This window comes from Eublepharis macularius, chromosome 8 (genome assembly GCF_028583425.1).
Source record: "Eublepharis macularius isolate TG4126 chromosome 8, MPM_Emac_v1.0, whole genome shotgun sequence".
NCBI classification, from domain to species: domain Eukaryota; kingdom Metazoa; phylum Chordata; class Lepidosauria; order Squamata; family Eublepharidae; genus Eublepharis; species Eublepharis macularius.
In genome coordinates this window covers 37,260,188-37,284,344 of record NC_072797.1, presented here as the reverse complement: position 1 = coordinate 37,284,344, position 24,157 = coordinate 37,260,188, and the positions used below count along the sequence as shown (strand labels likewise).

The window sequence follows — 24,157 nt, the reverse complement described above, 5'->3', positions numbered from 1 at the left end:
TTTAACAACTAAAATGTTTATTGGGCCATTATCACATCCTTATATAGTGAAATTAGGAGTGAACTTTGGGTCTATATGCGTCTTCCTGCATGCCACAGAGAGATTAATATCTGCACCAGAAGATCCTGCAGGTTAAAATGTGCAACAGTATTTATTCAAATGCAAGACTAGACTTGCTTTCACACATGTTGGATAATGCACTCTCAATGCACTACCGCAACCATTTGCAACTAGATTTTCCTGTGTGAAACATGAAAATCTATTTGCAAGTGATTACTGAAAGTGCATTCAATATTGACCATGTGTGAAAACAGGCCTCATTTTTCCTCAAGTGTTCCATAAAAAAGAGAGGGTATTTTCTTACATACAAGTTAGAGTTATGTCCAGCAACAATTATTTTGTGTGGACAACATTTTACATCTTACTTTTATTGTACATTCAACGTCTTCCTTTCGAATAAATACAGCAGAATATTGAACACATTTGACAAAACAAGGCAGGACTGTAGGGATCCCGTTCCCCTGGTCAGGATGTGGGATTCCCAGCTCCCAGCCTCCGCCCCCCACTTACCTGACCAGTGGAGGAGGGGAGGTATGGGGAACAGGCCTGGGTGCTCTGAAGGACTTTCTTGTCACACTGGGAATGACATCATTCCCAGTGTGACAAAGAAATCCTATGGAGCATGAGAAGTACGTTCCCCCCACATATGTGCTCCTCCCACAACCCACTGTCCCTCTGGTTTGAGCCCCAGGGGACCTGGCAACCATATAAGAGAGGTCATATATTTTAACAACCACATGATCTTATAGTTTGAATGTTACCTTTTATTTGTCTTAAAGCACGCAAACCTGAGGCCATTTTCAATCAACATGTACAAACCAGGGTGAGAGAGAAGAGTAACATCTAAACACGACCTATATGCTACCCTGAAGATCTGTTCAAGCTTTAGAAAATACCTTTAAAAACATCAGTGAGTTCCATTTTTTTAGTTCAAACCCCACCCCATTGCTTCAGTATAACATTGGACAGTTTTATAAAAAACAAAAATCGATGTATTATTTTCTGTGCCCTAGAAGAGATTGTTGGGGCCCCTCGGGGCTTAGCAGTAGTCTTGGACTCTCCAGTGAAAAACAGTCAGTGTGGTTCTTCATCATTTTCTTTGATTACAATTAAGTGCCTGCTAGTCACACACTATATTTCGATGTAATCTCAGTTCTATTATTTCTAATTATCTGAATATGTCAGGTCAGTTATTAAAATGAGATATTTTTGTGCCATTTCAAATATATCTTCCAAGAACTGCACCAACATGAATCCTCCCACATTTGCTTCAGAGTAAAATACTTTCACTCACGCCTATAGAGCTTTGGATTCTGTATATTCTCATCCAAGAATGACCAACTCATTTCCTAACATAGGCTTCATTTTCCTCAGTCTTTTAGTCTATGTTCAGCTGAAGGCACCTCCACCTGTTAACTACAATTGATGAACAGCAAACCCACTTCAGGAGGGCTTAATTTAGACTTGCATCTTAACTAACAGTGCAGTAGAATGGCATGGCAGCTACGATCTTTTTCAATGAGTCCCTATAGTCACTGCATTCTCTCCCAGCATGTGGAGTGACTGGTTTGAGATTCACTGAGATAGGTAAACTCCCACAATACTATACATAATGAACTTGCTGAAAGCTACACCACATAACTTAGGCAAAAGCAACTGGGATTTAAATAACCTATTCACGAAATGCCATTGTTACATTTCATGAACCAATTGAAAAGTCAGAAGTTTTAAAATAGTACTAAATCTCTTCAGTATTAAAAATGGAAAAGGCCAGTTTATGATTCTGTGTAAGGTTCTATATTCAGTTTCCTGCCTTGATTATGGAAAGAAACAGCTTTCAGTTGTCATGAAAATAGATTTCCTATAGTTTGTCAGCTGCAACATGTCTGATTTTAAATAAACAAACTTATATATCGCAACAATTGAACAATGTAAACCAAAACAAATGAGGACTAACTGCATTTCGTTTTATTTAAAAAGTTGTGTTTATCACTTCGTTCATCACATTTATCAATAAATATGCACACAGCATAGTAGCCCTTGGTAGTTATGACATGTTAAAACAATCAAAAACATATTTCCTACCTTCGTGCAAAAGAAAAGTGGGCTGAGGCACTAGGAGAGAAGTTTCTTGGGCTGTCTTGAGGGCTACTACCTATTAGGAAAATAAGAAGAACAAAATAAGTTCATTGAGTTTTTAAAAGGAAGACATCAAACATGTAGTATTGGTTTTTACATATTAAATATCTAAAGTACAGAATTTTATAACACAGTTTGTCATAGAAGCCATGATTGGAGCTGTTTTTTGAGTCCATGCCTCTTAGGTATACACATCCTGCTTTTTATCTGCTGAATCTCAACTTCACAATATCACAACAAACATCAACCCACTTCCCTTATAGAAAGATCTCTCATGTTTTAAAAAAAATACAGATCAGAACATTCTTTTTTTGAAGTAACACAAAGTACCTTTCTGTACTTGCACATTAACATTTATAGACATCACCATGACAAAACACTGAGATAAGGATAAATTCTAAAAGAATTAGAAGTTTCCTTTGTCTATTAATCTATGTTTTATGCTATTTTATATGTCAAGAAGCACTGTGAAAATTAGATGGGAAAGTTATTCCCAAAGCTGTTAAAACCAAGAGGTGATCTCCTTAAATGATATGAAGATGTGACTGCTCATTGTGAAGAGGACATTTTCTTTGGGGGCTTGTTACTTCCTCACATTAGACCACTCAGCCTGCTGCTGAACACTAAGAAAGCTTGGCAGACAGCTGTTGAGGGAAAGTTCACCAACACTCTAGCATGCTTGTGCCTCTCAGCATGCATAATTAGAGTATGAGGACTGTCTACAGAGGAAATATAAAGCCAACACCAGAAAAAACGTTCTTTTTATGAGCAGTGGTGCCTGTTAAGAAATATATAAAAGTCCTTCCAGAGATCATATATACACTGAAGAAAGTACATTTTTTAAGTGGGTAAAATTATCAGACACATCTTGTATTTTTCTCACAGATATCAGCATTGTTTCAAAAAGGTGGGAAATTACCATCAATATACTGAAGAGTAACAGCTACAGATTATAAAGACACCGAATACATGATGGATTTATATTTGAATTATTACATTATTTTATAATCAGTTCATTTTCTCAAGACAAATCAGCAATGTGTAATACTTACTGGATTAACCTGTGTTGTAAAGTGCCAACAAGTCACAGCTTATAGCGACCCCTAGAGGGTTTTCAAGGCAAGAGACAAAGAAAGGTGTTTCGCTATTGCGCACCTCTGTGTAGTGACCCTTGGCTTCCTTGGTGGTCTCCTATCAAAGTACTAACCACAGCCAACACTGCTTAGCTTCCAAGATCTGACTATTCAGGTTACGACAAATAAGCCAATACTTATTGAGCATGGATAGCCAAACTAGAAATTAAATTAATCAAATTTTAAAACAAAATAAAACTAAGTATTGCTTTTCATTTTCAGGATTCTGTTAAGAGTTAATGGGATGTAGCCCAGTGACAGAATTTAAGAAAATAAGAAGATTCCTGCTGGATCAGACCAGTGGTCCATCTAGACCAGCATCTTGTTTCACACAGTGGCTAGCCAGTTGCTCTGAAGGGTCAACACACATGGCATAGGGGCCAAGACCCCCACCCACCCTGCCTCCTAGCACTGGGTTTTAGAGGTTTACTGCCTCTGAATATTGAGATTCTCTTTAATCATCATGGCTAGTAACCACAGATGGACCTAATCTCCTTGCCTAATCCCCTTTTAAAGCCATCAGTGCTGGCGGCCATAACTACATCAGCAGGCAGTTAATTTCACAATTTATTAATTCAACGAATAACAAAGAATTTTAGTTTGTCTGTCCTGAATCTACTGCACATCATCTTCATTAGGTGCTCCTGAGTTCTAGTATTGTGGGAGAGGGACAGAAAGTTCTCTCTATCCATTCTCTCTGCACCATGCATAATTTCGTAAATCTCTATCATGTCCCTCCTTAGTTGCTTTTCTTCTAACTTGAAAAGTCCCAGACACTTTAGCTTTTCATCATTGGAAAGGTGCTCCAGAGCCTTAATTATGTTAGTTTCCCTATTTTGTACTTTCCCCACCTCTGCAATATCATTTTTGAGAAACAGTGACCAGAACAGCACATGCTATTTCAAATACCACCATACCATGGAAAAACAGTGTTGTACTTACCTGTAACTGTTGTTCATCTAGGTCTTCCATGCAGGCACACATGGGACTGTGTGCGCGCAGGACTGATGATTTTGGAGATTTTCTAGCTTAAAACTACTAGGGGGCGCCCTCACCTCTAAGCGCGCATGCGTGGCTGCTTTCCTTCCTAAAACGACACTCTAAGAGGTGGGGCGTCCCTGCTTACCCTCAGTTCTCTTTCGCTGTCATACTCTCAAGTAAGATAGAAGAGCATTAGCAGGGAAGGAGGGAGGGTATGTGTGCCTGCACAGAAGACCTAGATGAACAACAGTTACAGGTAAGTGCAACGCTGTTTTTCATCGTCGGTCTTCCTGTGCAGTCCCACATGGGAGATTAACAAGCTTAATTACTTGGGTGGTGGAACTGATGTTCTATTACAGGAAGATAGACTGGAGGGCTGCTGTGCCCACTGGTGTCTCCTTCCTATCCAGGATATTGAGCGCATAATGCGAATGGAATGATTCAAGATGGCAACGACAAGGTAACGCTGTTGAAAGTTCCCCTTGGTATCCGGTTAGAATTCTCATTATCATAGTTCATTACTGAACTGATTCGTTTATATTGTGGTTGGGAACTGTCTGAAGCCTTGGCCAAAACTTTAAAACAATAAATCTGAGGTGTGCTGGCTAGAAGTTCAGAAGCTCAGACCAGGAATCATGGGGGCTGGAAAGCACCCACGAGATAACGAAGATAAGGAAGACGTATCTTACTTACCAGCCACTAAACAAACAAAAATTGTGGAGTTCTTCCCTCAGAAGTCAGGAAATATCTTTGCTGTACCTGTTTCAAACTCTTTTGCTCCCCTGGCTTCCCTGGCAGTGAGCCCTGACAGAGGAAGTGAAAAGAGGGGAGTAGTGAATAAACAACTTGCAGTTTCCCTAGATAATTACGCCCTTAATGTGGAGCAATTCAGCAAGGATGTAAAGCTAAAAGATTTACTGCTACAGAAGGAGGAGGTGGATGGTGACAGAGCTAAAAACTTTATTGAACAAACTGACGTGCTGAACTTAATGATTAGACCTTTGAATCATATTCTCAAATCCCTAAAGGAAATATCTGATTTTATTGAGCACATAATGCTTGACAAAGGTGTCAGCAGCTTCCCACATTGCAGCTTTACGGATGTCGATCTGGGACACCTCTTTTCAGTGCTGCAGAAGCAGCTTGGGACCTAGTGGAGTGAGCGTGGACCTCCAACGGACAAGGTAAGTTAGCTGCTTTGTAACACATATTATAGCCTGGACAACCCACCTAGCTAAAGTCTGAAGACTAGCTATCCTCCCTTTCTTAGAGCCTGAAAAGCAAACAAAAAGTTGAGAATCCACCCTCAAAGGTCTACATAAAACAATAGCGCCCTCCTAACATTTAGAGTATGATGGGCGTTCTCAGCCTCGGTGGACTGATTGCAGAAAAATACTGGCACTGTTTTCTGTGCCAAGTGGAACTTAGAAACTACTTTCAGCAGGAAGTCAACCTTTGTCGTGAGTACCACCTTTTCCAAGCATATCTTTAAACAGGGGGGTTCACTGCATAAGGCAGCCAATTCCCCGACCCATCTCGCCAAGGTGACAGCTACTAAAAGAGCTACTTTCATCGATAATAGCGTCAAGTGGCATGTGGCTAAGGGTTCATAAGGTTTGGTCATGAGTTTAGTCAGAACCAGAGGCAAAGACCACTGTGGGACTATAGTCGTAACTGGTGGAAATAAATTATTGAAACCGCTCAGAACTAATTTAGAAAGATAATGAGAGAAAACTGTCTTCTTATCTATAGGGGGGTGAAAAGCAGATATTGCCACTAGATACACTTTAACAGAAGAATTGGATAAACCCCTCTCTTTGAGGTGTAACAGAAAGTCTAATATTTCGGGAAGGGAACCATCAAGAGGGTCCAACCCTCTCTCCTGAGCCCAAACCCTGAACTTTTCCTATTTCAGATTGTACAACTGGCGGGTAGACAACTGCTTGGCATTCCACAGAACATGAGTCACACCCTGTGAGAAGGTGTTTACTGAAGTATCAACCATGCCGTCAGTCTGAGCTTGTCTATGCTGTGGTGTAACACCCCTCTCCAAGACAGCAGATCTGGCTTTTTTGGTAGGTGGTATATTTGAGTCTGCAACCTCATCAGTCTGTGAAACCAAGGTTGTCTCAGCCAGTACGGAGCTATTATGATTGCTGATGTTTTGTCTGCCTGGATCTTTTTGACTACTCTGGTTAGCAGAGGGATGGGTAGAAACATGTAGTGGAGATGGATGGACCACTGAAATTGGAAGGCGTCTCCTAATGATCTGAGGCCTATACTGCCTCTTGAACAGAAGTGAGTGGCTTTTCGATTTTCCTCTGAAGCAAACAAATCTATTTCCGGAAGACCCCACCTGATGAAAATGGGCTCTAAATATGAATCTTTTAAGGACCATTCGTGGTTGCCCCCCCCCCACAGTCTGCTCAGGTGGTCCTGATATATATACACCTGATATATGCACCACTTGAAGCACACCGCATTGTCCATGGCCCAGGTCCAAATCTTTATGGCTTCTCTGCACAGTGTTTGATGCCATGTCCCCCTGTTTCTTTAAATAAAACATGGTGGTTGTGTTGTCTGTTGAGTATCAAGACGGTTTTGCCTCTTACTGCATCTGCAAATGAAGTCAAGGCATACAAAACTGCTCTCGGTTCCAATAGATTAATATGAGACTTCCATTCAGTCACGTCCCACAACTCATGTGCATAAGACCCATTACAGTGCACTCCCCAACCAAGGTTGGATGCGTCAGTAGTGATGGTGATATCAGTATTTGGGTGACCGAAGGAAATAACCTCAAGAAGATTAGCCTCATTCAGCCACCAATCTAAGGAGCTCAAGATCCTCCTATGGATGCTAAATTTCTTATTTTGCGCATCCCTCTTGGTGTAGAATACTCAATTAAACCAGAGTTATAGGGGTCACATGTGTAACCTAGCAAGTGGCACCACCACAGTAGTGGAAGCCATACAGCCCAGTAGGGTCTGGATATCTTTGGCGGATTGGAATCCACAATGTTTAAACTTGTTTGTCAACCCCTTAATTTTATGTATTCTTTCCACAGGTAAGAAACCCTTGTTTTGGGCTCCATCTAGTACAGCCACTATAAACTGTACTACTCTAGAAGGTGTTGAGTTTGACTCCTTTTGGTTCATGAAGAAAACAAGGTTTAAACAAGTGGACAGTATGATTTAGATCTGCTTAGTCACATCCTCCGCATAATGACCAGTGATGAGCCAATCATTTAAATAGGGATAAATGCAACAATCCCGGGTTCTAAGGTAGGCTACAATGACTGCAACACACTTAGTGACAACTCTAGGTGCAATTGATCGTTCAAAGGGGAGAACACAGCACTAGAAAATGCGTCTATTATATGTGAATCGCAAAACCTTTTTCTGTTCTGGCAATATGGAAATATGGAAGTATGTGTCTTTGAGGTCCAAGACTGCAAATCATGACTGCAAGGGCATTAGCGCCATAACCGTCTGCAAAGTGGTCATATGGAATTTATGTGTCACTACTGACTTGTTCAAATCCTGGAGATCCAGGATGGGCCTAAGACCCCCATCCTTCTTCTCCACCACAAAGAGGTTGGAGTAAAACCCCCATCTTGAGGCCTGATCTGTTACCTCCTCAATTGCCCCTTTAGCTAAAAGGGCTTTTAGTTCCACATGCACCCCCGAATGAGACACTGAGTAGGCAAAATTAGGAAGTCGCAGACAGGGCAAGTTTAGGAACTCAATTTTATATCTAGAATAAACAATGTCAAGAACCCAACTGTCAGAGGTAACTTTAAGCCACTCTGAATAAAAGGACCTTAACCTATCCTCCAACTTGGGATCTGTACCCTGCAATAGACAGAATTACTTCTGAGACTGGGGCTGCTCTTTTGAATGCTGTTGTTGTGAGCCATGCTTATTTCTATTATTCTGCTTCCTTCTCGAGAAAGGTTGAGGACTCTGGTAGGAACAATGGGGCTGATAACAACCCTTGATAAAGGTGGAAACACTGTGAGCGGCTTCTCGAGAAATATTTGTACTGGGGTCTCCTAGTCGATTGTTGTTGTTGTGGGAATTGCGACAAATATTCATCTGCCTTTTCGAAAAACAGTCTTCCCTTCGAAGGGGAGATCTTCCACTTTGTTTCTGGTTTCCGTGGGTAAAGCCATGGCTCGCAGCCAAGCATATCTACGGAGCACAACAGCAGACAGTAGTGCTCTAGATGATGTGTCAGCCACATTACAACTGGTGTTAATCTGGGGTCGAGTTGAACAAACTGCTTCCTCCTGAATCACTTTGAGGTAAACTCGTTGATCCTCTGGTAATTTGGGGATGAAAGTTGCAGCCTTGTTCCAGAGCAGTAGTTGGTACGCCACCATTATAGCTGAGTAATTAGCAATCTTGATGTTGAATGCAGCCAAAGTATATATTTTTCTGCCTATGGAATCCAATATCTTCTATCCAAGGGGGCAGAGTGGGATCCCTGACGCGTTTTTGTTTGCATCTCCTCGGTCGCCAAGGAGGAAGGTGGAGGGTGCAGAGATAAATAGGGACAGAGTTCATCTCTGGTTTTGTAAAGGCTCTCGAACTTCTTGTTCATTGCCAGCGTAGATGCTGGTCTCAGATTCATATTGGTCATAATTTCAATTAAGACTTCGATGACAGGGAAGGCAACATTGGTCGCAGATCCGGAATAAATATACTGTAATATTTTATCCTTGGATCTAGGTTAGGCAGATGAAATATCAATATCAAGTGTCTTGGCCATGCACAGGAGTAAGCCCAAAAATCATCTGTAGGCAACGCCTCTTCCCATGACCCAACTGCCTCGTTAGGTGAAGGTTCTGACAGGGCTAGGACTGGATCGAGGAAGGTAGGTATCTCCATTGTCTCCCTCAGAAAGCAATCTTGAGCTTGTAACGGGATAAGCCCTCAACAGAGGTGACAAGGAATGATCTCTGGGGAGAGAATATCTCCCAGAGTCTGGGTGACCGGAAGGTGCACAATCTCCATGCCAACGTTCTGTGGTATAGTGTCCTCCATGACGTGCGTAGTGGGTTTCCACTCTCTTCTGAGGAAGCTCGCCTTTCTCCCGCGAAGATCGAGAGGTCCAGGAGTTGTTTGAGAGTGACCTGGAAAGTCCTGTTGGTGTGGGAGGGCGATCAAGGATAATTACATCATCTTCTATCCAACCTCTAGAAGAAGTAGAGGCGCTTCGATCCAAGGGGGACGGTGACTCGAACTCGAGTCATCTCTTCCTCAGAGGTTCAGAACCAGATCTTTGTCCAGGATCACTGACAGGTGGGCAGCTCTGTAGTCACCTTGTCTACTTTGGACCCATGGCACTTCTTCTTCTTCGGGTCGGAGCTGGATGGGGGTCTCCATTCCAAAGCCACCTCCTGTTCCTTTGGTTCCAAAGGCTGCTTGGGTTGGATACAAGGAGACCACGCGGAAGGCTGGGTCGAAGCCAGAATGGAAGTCACTTCAATCGAGGTCGATGGAGTTCGACTCCAAGGTGTCTTCGATCCTGATGGGATCGGATCCGACAAGGGGGCCGGAATTGATGTTTCTAATGTGCTCCAGGTCGGTTGGGCATTTGGATCCGAGGTTGATGGTTCCGGTGGAGCTTGAGACTCCAAATGTGAAGGCAAGGCTCGGCTGCACGGAGTTTTCAACCCACTGCACAGGGGGTTTGACCTGCTAGGTCTTGTAGAGTGGTCGGAGACACCAGATGAGGCGAGTGTCTTTGCCTTTGCAGGGGGATCTGTGGCCGCCATGGTTCTCTGCAAGAGGGAGGCTTGCAATCTGCCCGCTCATTCTGCCCTTGCCTTGGGCATAAAGGTATGGCAATGCTTACATGCCTGGGTATTATGTATCTCACCTAGACAGACAATTAGAGTGGCCATCTGACCAAGTCATTTTCACATCTCTTGAATAATGCTTTGTCCGACATGCTAGCAAATGAGGAACGCTTTCCAAGACAACGTTGACGCTAGAACCTCCTGCAATGGCGGCGAAAGAGGAACTGAGGGTAAGCAGGGACACCCCGTCTCTTAGAGGGTCGCTTTAGGCTGGAAAGCGGCCACGCATGCGTGCTTGGAGGCAAGGGCACCCCCTATTGGTTTTAAGCTAGAAAATCTCCGAAATCGGCAGGCCTGTGCACGAGCAGTCCCATGTGGGACTGCACAGGAAGACCAATGATGAACTATATATTACAATTTTGGCCACCTGATTTTTGATTCATTTTCTGGTATCACTCAAAATGGAGTTTGCCTTTTTCACTGCAGCCACATGCTGAGTCAACCTTGTAATCAACAGACCCACTATGTTATCCACCATGACTCCAAAGCCTCTTTCCGTCTCAATTAGTTAATATCCCATCAACATATATTTAAACTTGGAGTTTTCTGTTGCAACATGCAATACCTTCCAACACTGTTGCCTGTTCAATTTCAAGAGTTCCTCTGGGAGCTCTTCACAAAAAGCCTGGGTTTTTACCAACCTGAATAATTTTGTATTTTCATTTTTTATTGGTTTAGTTATAGACTTTGAAAACTTGATCAAGGCAGCAAAGATTTTTCATTCTTGCAATATAGCAATAAGCAGGAGAAAACACACTCTTTCTGAACCAAGATGGTGCAATGTGATCAGTAGACTAACACTCCTTTTTACACTGAGTTCCATTTTTTGGGATGGGCAATTATATAAACCCCCTCCGCTCTTGCAATGCATCCTCCACAAAACAAGTGATTAGACTGAGACATAGTTAGTCACAGTGTGAGAGAACTCAAATGCATTCAGAAGTTCCTTGTTGCTGGAATTTATAGCAGTATAGTGCCTGCTTCTGAGACTGGGAGAACCACTCTGATGGTGCCTAAAACCAATCAGAATACAGACCTCTACAGTTCTGAAATGAAGCAAGGGTTGAGACTCTTACCTCTTCCCATAAGAAGCAGCTCTCCATTAAGATGCTGTTTTTTAGTCAAATAGGTTACCAAGTTGCTGAATACATTTGAGGAGTTGGAAAATGGGAGACATTACTTAGATTTCATATATAAAAAGATCATGATTATAGAAGGTCTCTAAATAGAAAAATGGTAGCAATGATATTAGGAAGAAAGCACTTTTTAAACAGCAAAAAAGGCCTACCGTTAAGAAAACATTTTTAACAGCAAAATATCTCTTCTTTGACCACATATTGGTTCTTTGTAGAAAATTATTCTACCAGGAACTAGATGTAGCCTAAGTCTTAAAATTCACTCAACTTTCTGTTCCTAATTTTTACATGAAAAGGGAAACTAAAATGTTTTCAGTCTTATTTTGTACCATTCTTGCTTTGAAGAGAGATACCTTAAATGCCATTGATGTCACCCAAAAAGTAGAGAATTAACAGCTTCTGAGACCCTTCCCCTAAATTCTTTCCCAAATGAATTAAGCCTAAACCACAGTTAACACTCAGACATTTCTTTAGAAATGCAATCTGAAATTTTACTGCAAACTGAACTAATTTTTTAAGGAAATCAAACAATTCTAAGAGTCATCAAGCAAGCAAGAAAACCCAAGAAAAATAGGGAAAGGAATTCTACTGCTGTGGATTTTAGGTGTGGCATTCCAGAAAAGCAAGAAAGATTACAACTGAAGTCCTATGTATGACCTTCATCACTCACAGCATTTCTCTCAGCACTCATTCACCCATCTGCAAGTCAATGCCTGAGAGGCTTCTAAAGGATAACTAGCAGCAGTTAATTCTCTGCCCATATGTGCAGTGCCTGCTTATTACTCAGACCCTGCTATTCCCAGGGATTTCCTGGCTGTTGCATGTTTTAGTTTTAGGATATGCTGGTTGAGTCTACTACTGTCATTTCTGGCCTGATAAAGAAAACCTGATTGCTGGGGTCAGGTATTAAAAAGATAATTAATACTATGATCTCCAGGGACACGTTAACACTGAACAAAAATAATCAGCATTTCAAAACAATACAGTATTTAATGGCAATAAATACAGATCCTCATTACATATATATTTAGTGTTGAGAATAATTAGCTTTAGAAAATGTGTATCTCTGCCACAAAGCCAAGAACCAAAAATCGTATACCGATTAAATATCATAATTGTTATAGTATTTTAAAACCTGTCTATTTATAAAAACAAGAGTTTCTGATGCACTGACAATGTATTAATGCTGAGGGATTTAGAGATTCATTATAATTGCTCTTTTAAATTCCAGATAAATAATACACTGATAGGACAGTCACAAACCTTGTTGTCACTATTTGACAACTACCTTAAGTGTCCCTTGGCATTTTAGTATCATAGGCACAGATCATACAAGCACTGTAATGACCTCTTTTAGTAGTTTATAGAACATGCTGTGATTAAATCAGGAATGTTATAATGCAGGTGATATCCAAGAAATTATAATTTCTAAGGTATGAGTTAGGTATGCTTGCTCCACCAAAAAAACAACTTTTCAAGAAACTGCCAGATGATTTCTGTATAACAGTGTATGAGTGGCTGAAGATTTACAAAACCACGATTCACTACGTATCACCTAGAAGGTGACAGAGTTCAGTTAAAGATTCACCAGAAGATGTTCTTTTCAGTGCAAATAAAGAAAACATTAGTCTATAAAACGGGCTTATAATGATAGCTGCTGACTTGATTTTTAAAAATCTTCAGAAAAATAATGCTAGGAGTCTTAAAATTGGCCACAAGCTTCAGGATCATCTTGGAAATTGCAGTGTCCAAGGGAAATCTGAACACCCTGGCCCACATTGTCTCCAAAAACCACCACTTCCAATGCAATTTGCAACAGAAGCCAAGGTTCTCTATGGTTTGCATAATTCATCATAAAATGAAGATGGGAGTTTAAAAATGGACCACCATATTCAGGAGAATCATGAGAGATGCAGTGCAAAAAATGAAGGGAATTGGAACTTCTGTCCCAGGTTATTTCCAGGTGCCTGGTCAGCAGATGTACCAGCTTGTGAAGAAGAGAGAGATGTTCTAGAGTTTTACATTGAAGGCCCATACAGTTTGAATGATGAAACAGATGATGTGAACGGGGTAGAAATATTTGCCAGTTTAAGAGATTGGGCTCTATGTATCCTGGGGAATTGTGGGATATCTGAAATGGAAGATGGAACTTCTATTCAGGTGATAGTAATTTTTTTTTGCTGTATTGCATCACCTCCCTCCCACTTTACTGTGTGTGTGTGTGTTTGTTTGATTCCCCACTCCTTCACTTGAAGCCAGCTGGATGACCTTGGGTCAGTAACAGATCTCCAGAGCTCTCTCAGCCCCACCCACCTCAGAGGGTGATTGTTGTGGGGATAATAACAACATGCGTTGTAAACTGCTCTGAGTGGGTGTTAAGTTGTTCTGAAGGGTGGTATATAAATCAAATGTTGTTATTGTTATACATACCATTCTTGATATGATTTATCCTGATATGGCTTATAAATATGGCGTATTCTTTTTAATTAAATTTGTTCTGTAGTTTTGGAATTGGCCTTTTATATAGCTAGAACTAAAAAAATCTTGAATAGCTCTTAGACAACTGGACTACTGAAAAATTATCATCTACTCTAATTTGAGTGCAGACTCTCTACATATTTTTTGACTTAGTAGTTTAATTTTACCTTTATTAATTTTTAGAATTTGAGGGGTTTTTTTTAACTAACAGATACACACACAATAATTAAATAACTTTTCTTCTTCTTCTTTCTCCCCTTTAGGATTATTTAGTGCTTAATCAGGCATCCTATAATATATTGTGTGTATTAGGGGAGTGCAAGGAATACCAATGATATACCCGAAAAAATAACTATTTGGAATTATTCGAGAATATCCAAATATATCCAGCATATTCAGATATATTCAGATAAACCAGTATTTACATTCCCAAATTATCCAGATATATCTTGGGATATCCAGGAATCACATTCTAAAAATTGCAACAGCTAGCCCCCCCCCCCCCACACACACACACAGACACTATTGCAGGCTTCCCAGGCAACAGGAGGGAGAGGAAAGCAGCATTATTGTGTGTGTATGACTGTGTCTGTTTTGCTTGCTTGCCATCTGCCACTGACAGGTTTGGCTGCTGCCTTGGTATTACTGCCTTGCTGGTTGCATGCTGGGATTCTCTAGTTTGACATTGGTTCCGTTGGGCTTGCATTGGCCCTGGGTTCTCACTGGCATCTTTGAGTGACACTGGGTCTGTTGAACTTGTAATGGTGCCCTTTGATTCAGTTTGATTCTGCTGGGATTCTCTAATTTGATATTGGTTTTAGTGAGATTCTCTGGTTAGAAGATTTTTAGAGGCAGGAACAGACTGAATTGCCCCCTTAGTTAACAGATCGTTCAAAGCATTCTGTAATGCACTGGAACAATGAACTGGTCTTGAAGGAGGAAGGGTCAATACCAGAAGTTCCATAAAATGCAGATGGTAGCCAAATTTGATAATGGAAAGTATACAAGAGTCATTGTAGATCATCTCCCACTGAGTTGCAAATGGAACCAATCTACTGAAGAATGAAAGCGTTCCAATCCTCTAGTCAATCCTCTAGTCAAAAGAGATATTTGAGCATCTAAGCAGTCCAAGAGAATTCCTTCTGGGGTTGCTTTGACCTCTGCTTGGAAGTGCTCTTTCTAGGCAGAGTTTGAGATGGTGCATAACGTCTCTACTGCTGGTAAAGTTGGTGAAAATATCTGGAAGGAGGATAGTGAGAGTGCTGCTCCAAATAGTGGGTAGACAATCACTGTCACTATTGTTGTTGAGGATAAGCAATTATCCCCACATATTTAGCAGTTTGATGGTTCTTCTTGATTTGAGAAAGAGAACTGACAGTCTTAGAGGCAAACACAACCGAGTATCCTGGAACGAAAAATGCTCAATTTTATTTTTGGTGTCCTGGGGCACAGCTGTCAACTTGAGCCAGGATTGTTGTTGAAACAGAATACCAGAGGCCATGGCCCAAGCTACAGTGTTGGCTGTATTCTTAGCAACTGTCATCAGTTGATCTGACAACTTCATTGCTTCCATCTGCAGTACGTTGTCAAAGTAATGACAATCTTCCGATAAAAAGCCTAAGTAGGAAGTAATATTTTCCCAGAGGAAAAGATTGTAGGAGCCCATGATTGCTTGATAGTTAACAATATGGAAGATCAAGGCTGCAGAGGAATAGCACTTGCATCCCATGAGTTGAGCTTCATACCTTCTCTGACCACCGGAGCAGAATGGGAGCCTGGTCTGTAGCAGACCTATACCTCTTCTGTGATCATGGAAGAAGGGGGGAGGATATGTGAACCAAAAAGAGCATTCTCTTCTCTTCCCTCTTTTTAAGTCAAGAGAGGTTGAAAGATCGGAAAGTAGAAGAAAAATTAGGATAAACTCTGTGAGGAGAAAAATGAATGCTGAGGTAAGTATGAGAGGAGCAAAATGTTAAAGGTGTTCTCCTGATAGTGGTGAAAGAAGAACTGACAGAAAGGAGCACCACCACTTCTACAAATCATTTCCTGGCCCTGCTTAGAGGTCCTTTTATCTTGAGATGCTAGTACATAAATTTGGCATCTTTTTGCAATATTAAACTATGCTTAATATAGAAAAAACATCTGAAAAAATGGACTCTACTCTATGAACTCTTGCCACCAAAAATGTGCCTCATAACTCCTTGTGGCTGGAAAAGAGTTGCACAGTCTCCCATTATGGCGGGAGGCCTCTCAGCTAATCACTGCTGTTGCCTGCTGCTGCTCCAAACAGCAGCAGAAAAATAAAAATGCCAACCTCTGTGCCAGTACTGCACTTCTGGGTACAACATGAAAGTGATAAAGGATAGGTCTAGAAACTGCTGGAAATGCTGTGGCAAATTTGGTTGTTCCTAAAACTAACATAGTGATGTTACCGCTGTCAAACACACACACACACACACACACACACACACACACACACACACACACATCAATACTCTCACCTACCCAACCTTCCGACTGGTTGCCACACTTTGCCTGGCAACCCTAAAAACTCTTCACTTTTGTAATAATTTCTTTTGGACACAAGTACATCGCATTTCTAAGAAGCTCAAATACTATCTAGTATATACATTTGGCATATAAACAAAACCCAGATGTAAAGAAGTTCTGGATTGGCTAAAAGTTCTTCACATTTTGTGAAAGTTACTGCGCCAGAAAATATACTTTAAAAAAATCCAAAATAACATTAAAACAAAGTTACATTTAAAGTAAAATAAATATTTGGTAGAACACAGGCCTAACAAAAATAGATGGTGCACCCTTAATAAAATAATAATAACAAATATTAGGAAATGAATATTAATATTTTGCATGTACTTGTTAAAGCCAAGTCCTTCTTTAACTGTAAGGTTTAACATTGCTTCAGTCCACCTTTCTATGTGAGGGTTAACTTGGCTCTAGAGAATTCGTTCTATGCGCTGATCAAGAATTCCTCACTACATCCCGACACACACAGAAAACTATGCAAGTAGTTGGAAGTGTTGTCCAGTATTTTGGTGTCCTGGAATAAGATACTGTGCCCTGTTTGTGTTAGGCTATGTTCAGCCACTGCTGATTTTTCAGGTTGTCCAAGTCTGCAGCGTCTTTCATGTTCTTTTATTCTTGTCTGGATGCTACGCTTTGTGGTCCCGATGTACACTTGTCCACAGCTGCAGGGTATACGGTATACTCCTGCAGAGGTGAGGGGGTCTCTTCCTCACTACATCCCGACACACACAGAAAACTATGCAAGACAGAAGCACAGCCACCTAGACTATATGGACTCCCTAAAATACATAAGGATTCAGTCCCACTCCGACCCATTGTGAGTGCCATTGGTTCACTGACATATGAATTAGCTAGACATCTGGCCGATCTCCTGCAGGACCACATCGGAAAAACCTCATCTTACATCAAAGATTCAGCAGATTTCATCAACAAAATCAGTTCTCTGAAACTCAATCCACAAGACATACTTGTCAGTATTGATGTTGTATCCCTGTTTACCAAGGTTCCAGTAAAAGACACTATTGCACTTATTAATCAGATTTTTCCAGAGGATGTAACAGCCTTATTCCATCATTGTCTGACAACCAGTTACTTCCAATGGGATAACGAATTCTATGAACAGATGGATGGGGTGGCCATGGGGAGCCCTCTCAGCCCAGTTATAGCCAACTTCTACATGGAACATTTTGAAAAAACAGCTCTAGAATCAGCACCCCACAAACCTAGTGTATGGTTTCGGTTTGTGGATGATACATTTATCATTTGGAGCCATGGGGAGGAAGAATTGATGGGGGTTTTGAATCATCTCAACAACATCCACCTGAACATACAATTCACAATGGAGAAAGAAATTGAGGGAAAACTCCCATTCCTGGATACCTTGGTCATCCGCAAAGCAAACTTTCAGTTAGGTCACAAGGTCTACAGGAAACCAACTCACACTGATCGGTACTTGCGCAAAAACTCCAATCACCACCCCCGACAGAAAAGAGGCATAATGAAAACATTAGTGGATCGTGCAAGACGGATATGTGAGCCGCACTTTCTCAGTGAGGAAATTAATCATCTAAAGCACACACTTCAGGCAAATGGCTACTCCAGAAATGAAATCCGAAGAGCAATCAAACCCAGGATGAATCAAACAATCAAAGAAAAACAGTCTCCTACAGGAAAAGTGTTTTTGCCATATATCAAAGGAATTACTGATCAGATGGGAAAGCTTATGAAAAAGCATAACCTTCAAGCAGTATTCAGACCCACCCGAAAAATACAACAGATGCTACGATCAGCAAAAGACAGTAGAGACCCCCTCACCTCTGCAGGAGTATACCGTATGCCCTGCAGCTGTGGACAAGTGTACATCGGGACCACAAAGCATAGCATCCAGACAAGAATAAAAGAACATGAAATACACTGCAGACTTGGACAACCTGAAAAATCAGCAGTGGCTGAACATAGCCTAACTCAAACAGGGCACAGTATCTTATTCCAGGACACCAAAATACTGGACAACACTTCCAACTACTTTGTCAGACTGCACAGGGAAGCCATTGAAATTCACAAGCATAAGCAAAACTTCAACAGGAAAGAAGAAACCTTAAGAATGAACAGAGCATGGTTTCCAGTTCTGAAAAACACCAGGCTAACAAAACACTCTACACCCGACAATAGCCCTGCAGAGAAGATTAGCACATCAAGCACCAATCCATATGCAAAAGAACCTCCTCAGGATACAGTGAAGCCTCCCACCATTAGCATTCCACACCCTGGGAAACTCTTACAGGATGACTCAGCTCAACCCCACCCCTCCTGAGTAGATATAAATGACCTGCCAACATCTTTTCCACACTGTGTCACTGAGAGATCTCTGTCTTTCGGTGCTACACCTCTGAAGATGCCAGCCACAGCTGCTGGCGAAACGTCAGGAACTACAATGCCAAGACCACGGCAATACAGCCCGGAAAACCCACAACAACCATTGTTCTCCGGCCGTGAAAGCCTTCGACAATACATCAAACTGTATTGTTTTTATTTGTATTCTATTTCAAGCAGGACTCTGTAGAAGCAGTATTTACATTTCTTAAATAATAGCAGTGTTAGTAAAAGGTCCAATTAGTCTAGAAATTATTTTATTTTTACAAGTAATATTACAGTGGTATTGGACTCTGCAGAGGGCTTATAGAAAACAGCAGTTGGCTACCTCCTAGTCACAGGCCATATATAGCAGTCTGCTTTTCAGTGTAGCCTGATTTCTGGTAAACTAGTGCTGAATTTGTAGCCTGCCAAACCCACATATAGGTAAGCCACCCTGAACAGCATTATCTACTTCAATATTTACCATGCACAAATGGATGTCTGACTGGAGGGTGAACAACTGTTCTTCCTTTCCATTCTTATGGTCTTCAAGCTCCTATAAATTAAGTATGTTTCCTCCTGCTGCAACATCTCCCAATGTGTCCCTTCTTACATTCTATATAGGGTTGCTAGAGGGTCATTTAAACAATAAGTTTTTAGGATGATTTAAACTTTATCAGGATGGTATTTACATCCTGCCCTTTTTTATCAAACTTGAGGGGCTGATTGCAACATAAAAGCTTTTGTTCCTTAAGCATAATGTTCCACTTGTCTCTGTGCATGCAAAGCTAATTCCTAAATATATTCTCACTATGAATATTGTCCCAAGCCAGGTTGATCAGTAAAAGCTATTCTGGATAAATAAGCAAGCATTATATGGCTATGCTATAATGTCAGTCTACTTTGAGATGACTCTGTATTTCCCCCCTTGAAAGTACTGATGAACCAATAGCATCCATGGCAGAAAAATAGTGGCTTCATGGTACAGATGAGATTTGAGCCAGGAACTAATACCATGATTAAGGATCACTTTCTCTTTAAAACAACAGTCTTTTTTTGGAGATTAAGATCTCTGTTTGGGAGGCATCTGACCTAATAGATATCACTAGAAGGAAATTGGGATGATTCACGATACACCCAGCATTACATGGGTTTAGAATTAAACATACCTGGATATTTGAATGATATCTTTGGATGTGTAAGTACAACAACATGTGTATTATAAATTTTATGTGATTTAGACTTTATATTGTGGTATTATTTTAATTGTATTAAATTAATTACAGAGACTGTGATTCTTTGATAAAGATTTATATTGAAACGGGACATCCTGTTGGAACAAGAGTATTATCACAGCCTGTTCAATTTACAGCAGCAGAATGACTAGCTAATACGTTCTTTCTACACCGTGAAACCTCTATTATTATAAGGACAAATGCCTATGGACTTTGGGACTTCATTGTGAATGTTTGAGTATCTTACAAATGGACTTGTGCAATATAAGAAAAATTGAATAGTATCATTTTTCAATTGTTTATACCATTTGTGGTAAGTAGCAGTATTTAAGATGTGATTTAATTCTGTCTTGCACATGCCACTTTATTATAAATTATCAGCACAGTAGACTTTAACAGGAGAATTCCCAGTCAATATACCAGTTGCATATTGCTTGTCTACACTCAAGTTTGTAACTTAATGTATGAACTGAAATGTTGATATTTTTGAGCATACAATATAAGAACATGCATGATTTCTACTGACCTCTGAGTACTTTTCATTTAGAGTTTAGTTTGTGGTTTGTACCCACTTTGTAGCCTGATTGTGTGGCTAAGTTGCTAAAGAGTATTATAGCCTTGAGCAGCTCAATCCTAAGAGGGGGGTGGAAAGTGCACAGAGAGAGAACTAAGTCTTGCGCAGGTGTAAATGGCTCATGTTGACATAAACCTCTTTCCACTGGTGCCCACCCGAGGCGCACTACTGCAGACGGGTTGCCGCCAGTGTGAATGCTTGGTGGCTGGGCGTGGCGCAAGTTCCCACGCCAGCACTGGAGGGGGTGAGGCAAGGGGCGGGCCACGAGTTAGTCCACTTCCAAAGCCACTCCAGGCCCAGGAACGCCCCCTGCAGCGGTGGAAAGTTACGCCACAAAAAAAGGAGGTGTAGCCCATAGGCGCCCATTGAGCTGGAAAACTCGAGCCCCTCTCCTGGCGCCCCGCCCCACCTCTGCAGCCCAAAGGAGCACAGGATGGGAACTACCATGGGGGCCAACCCATGTGCGCTTCCGGGGTGAACGATCCCCCGTCCTCGCACCCAATCACCTGCGTATGCACCCTCCAAAACCTTCAGCTGCAAAGCTCATGACCTTAGGTAGGTGAGCACGCAGCCGGAGGCTCTGACCATCAGCCTCCTGCCGCGGGAACTTTGTGTGCAATACGGGGAAGTGGGTACTCACGGTGGCAGGCCCTGAGTGCACTGGGGGGACTTAGTGGGAAAACTGGGAGAACTTTGCACTTGCTCAAGGGAAGAAGGGCAAAGTCCAGAATGTCTGGCTAACTAACAATAACCACTCAAGTCTCCTTGCAGGTTATCTGTCTCTGAAGTTCCAGTTCAGTAAGGAGTGAGGGAGCACTTACAGTTAAGAAGGAGATGGGGGGTGGCTAACCCGTCAGCTGCCATGTCAGCTGCCCCCTCACCTGCCCTCTCCTGATGGCCCACCTGTGCAGGTGATGCTCAACGGGGAAGGGAGTGGTGGCAGCAGCCCCTGCCTGCCATAGACAGTTGCTCAGAAGACTACACTTGACACAGCCATGGGGGGGGGGGGCTCACCGGCTACCCATCTGGGTGCTCTGTTCAGACTCCTTCAGCCACGGGTCAGGTTGACTGGGTGTTCTTAACACCCTGTTGACTTTCCCCCTCACAGAATAAGATAATCCCAAGGCAGAGCACTTCCTCGCCAGAGGGTCATGCATCATCTGGTCACTAGCTGCACCTGTGAGGCTGCAGCTGCTGCTTTCAACTACGGGCATCTTCCCAGATGTTGCAAATTGGGCTTGGCTTCAGACATGGACCAGGCTGGGTCACTTGCAACACATGTGTCTCTTTCCCTTGCAGGCATGTCACAACTCATCTGGGAGACCACGGAGCATGTCTGTTTCAGCCCTCCCCCATAATCCCCCACGATTGCCATTCAGGTCCAGCCCAGGGGGCAGTTTCCCAAGGCAGCCCACATCTCAGCCTCGCCCCTGGGAGCACAGAACAAGGGCTGTGCAAACTGCCCTGGCTCCCTTCCCAGCTGAGGGACATTGGCACTTTTTCCAGTTTAATAAAACGTGTTGAAAAACAACAAACTGCTGTGTTTTCTTGCTTGCCTGACACTGAGTAGCTGCCCCCCCCCAGCTCCCCATCAGAATGTTTCCCAGCTCAGGGCAGAGATGGATGGGGTGGGCTCTGCTGCCAGGAGGAGCAGGTGTCAAGTAGCGCCCCATCCAGGATCACTGCCCCCTTCCTCCCCTCAATGTAACTTCAGGCAGTGGGGTGGGAATTGCAGGTAAGTGCTGCATGCGAGGGAAGGATGGAGTTGCTGCCAGAAGGTGGGGGATGTGAAGTGACATCTTGAGATCTCCGGGCATCTCCTTCCAGGAGGCTGGACCATCTTCCTTTCCACTGTTTGCAGAACACGGATGGACTTGGGAAATCTGGCGTGAGGAGCGGCTGCAAATCTGTGGGTGCTTTTCAATCCCCTCGCCTCCAATCGGCCTTCTGGCTTCTTGTTTGGATTTCAATGCATGTTCCCATCACTCATTGGAGAACCTGCCCCTCCCACCTGCCTCTCCGGAACCTGGGGTCTGATTAGGGTTGTCAGTCTCCAGGTGGTGGCTGCAGATCTCCCAGAACTACAACGGATCCCCAAGCAACAGAGATCAGTTCCCCTGAAGGAAATGGCTGCTGTGAAGGGTGAACTCTATGGCATTTTACCGCAGTGAGGAGCCTCCACTCCTCAAATGCCGCCCCCTCCAGGAATTTCCCAACCTGGACCTGGCAACCCGCCAACCTCCGCTAGACTGCCCCTTGATGAATTGCCCAAGCTGCCTGGATTGGCTACCACCAGACCCATGACTGCGCATGATCCTCGTGTGCCAAGGGCCAACGACCAGATGGCTTAGTGTCCACATGCTGGCAGAGAGCGTGGACACCCCGCATGCACCAGGTGGTCTGACACACAGTTGGGACTGGTTCAGCTTAGTAGAATTATAAATCAGTGCCAAAACTTTGTATCATATATACATATACTGCTAAAATGAAAATAATACCATTTAAGAAATATTTTAAATCAGTCTTTTTAAATTAAAGTTCATGAACAGAGAGTAATTACCTGCATGAGCTGAAAGTGGTGAATGGGGTCGAGGCATAGCTGGAGATTGTCCATTGCATATCAAACTTTTCCGGTTACTTGTACGGCAACTGTACAAAGGGAAGGGAAAGTATTATTAACTAGAGAATTGTAAGACACTATACAACTGCATCATTCATTGTTATTTATGGTACTCGTATATTTGTTTCTTTATTATTCCAATCTGCTATTAAACTCTGAGTCTATTAAACACTATTTTGATGCACAAGACACCAGGATAAGACCCATACTGAATGGCAAAATGAGTTATGTTGTTTCACTAACAGAGTAAAATTCACGGAGTTTAATTATAACCACGTATGCAATTCAGGTACAATCCAGAAAACTAACCCACCTGCCATTGCTACATTGCTTTATTGAAGTCTGAGATTTCATCTGATATAGCGCAGAAATGTTGTAATGTATAATTATGCCAGAAAACAGATCACCAATTTACAATCATCATTCAATACATGTATTTGTGTTTACATGAATCCCAGCTATACAAAGTGCAATAATTTATCAATCTTATAATATAGTAATTAAAAATCTAATTATTGAGGCAAATTTCACATCTGTGCCTTTTGTAAATAGACCATACATATCCTACAAAGATAAATGTGTTCCTTCATACATTTTTCATCTCAAGCATGGCAAATCACTATTTTTCTCTATTACAGATAATTATGACATGAATAGTAAACTCATAAATCTACTAAAGGAGGAGATTTTGCAATTTTCTTTACATGTATTGATAGGCTTGTAATTATAATCAAATACACTTATGAATACCTTCCCCACTCTGAAATAAATTAGGTCACCAAAGCTAATGAAGTTATGAGTGTATATGTGCATCAGATATTTAAATAGTATTCTCGATTTTACTTAAAACATTTGTAAAAGGGAAATTTACAAAGCACGCCTCACTTCAACCAGGGCCAGGGCCTTTTCAGTCCTGGCCCCAGCCTGGTGGAACACTCTGTCAATGGAGACCCAGGCCCAGCAGGACATATTATCGTTCCACCAGGCCTGTAAGACAGAGCTGTTCCGCCAGGCATTCGATGGTTGAAGGGGG

At 42.0% G+C, this 24,157-nt stretch overlaps 1 protein-coding gene across 2 annotated transcripts in view; it reads right to left on the bottom strand.

Moving 5' to 3' along the window:
- LOC129335200 (microtubule-associated serine/threonine-protein kinase 4-like) overlaps window positions 1–24,157 on the bottom strand; it is a 325,787-nt gene that overhangs the window by 90,348 nt on the left and 211,282 nt on the right. For both annotated transcript variants that reach the window (XM_054987644.1, XM_054987642.1), the window contains 2 exons: window positions 23,065–23,153; window positions 2,146–2,215 (listed from right to left, as the gene is read on the bottom strand). In XM_054987644.1, coding sequence (XP_054843619.1) covers window positions 2,146–2,215; window positions 23,065–23,153 — 159 coding nt within the window. The remainder of the gene's footprint in view (window positions 1–2,145; window positions 2,216–23,064; window positions 23,154–24,157) is intronic.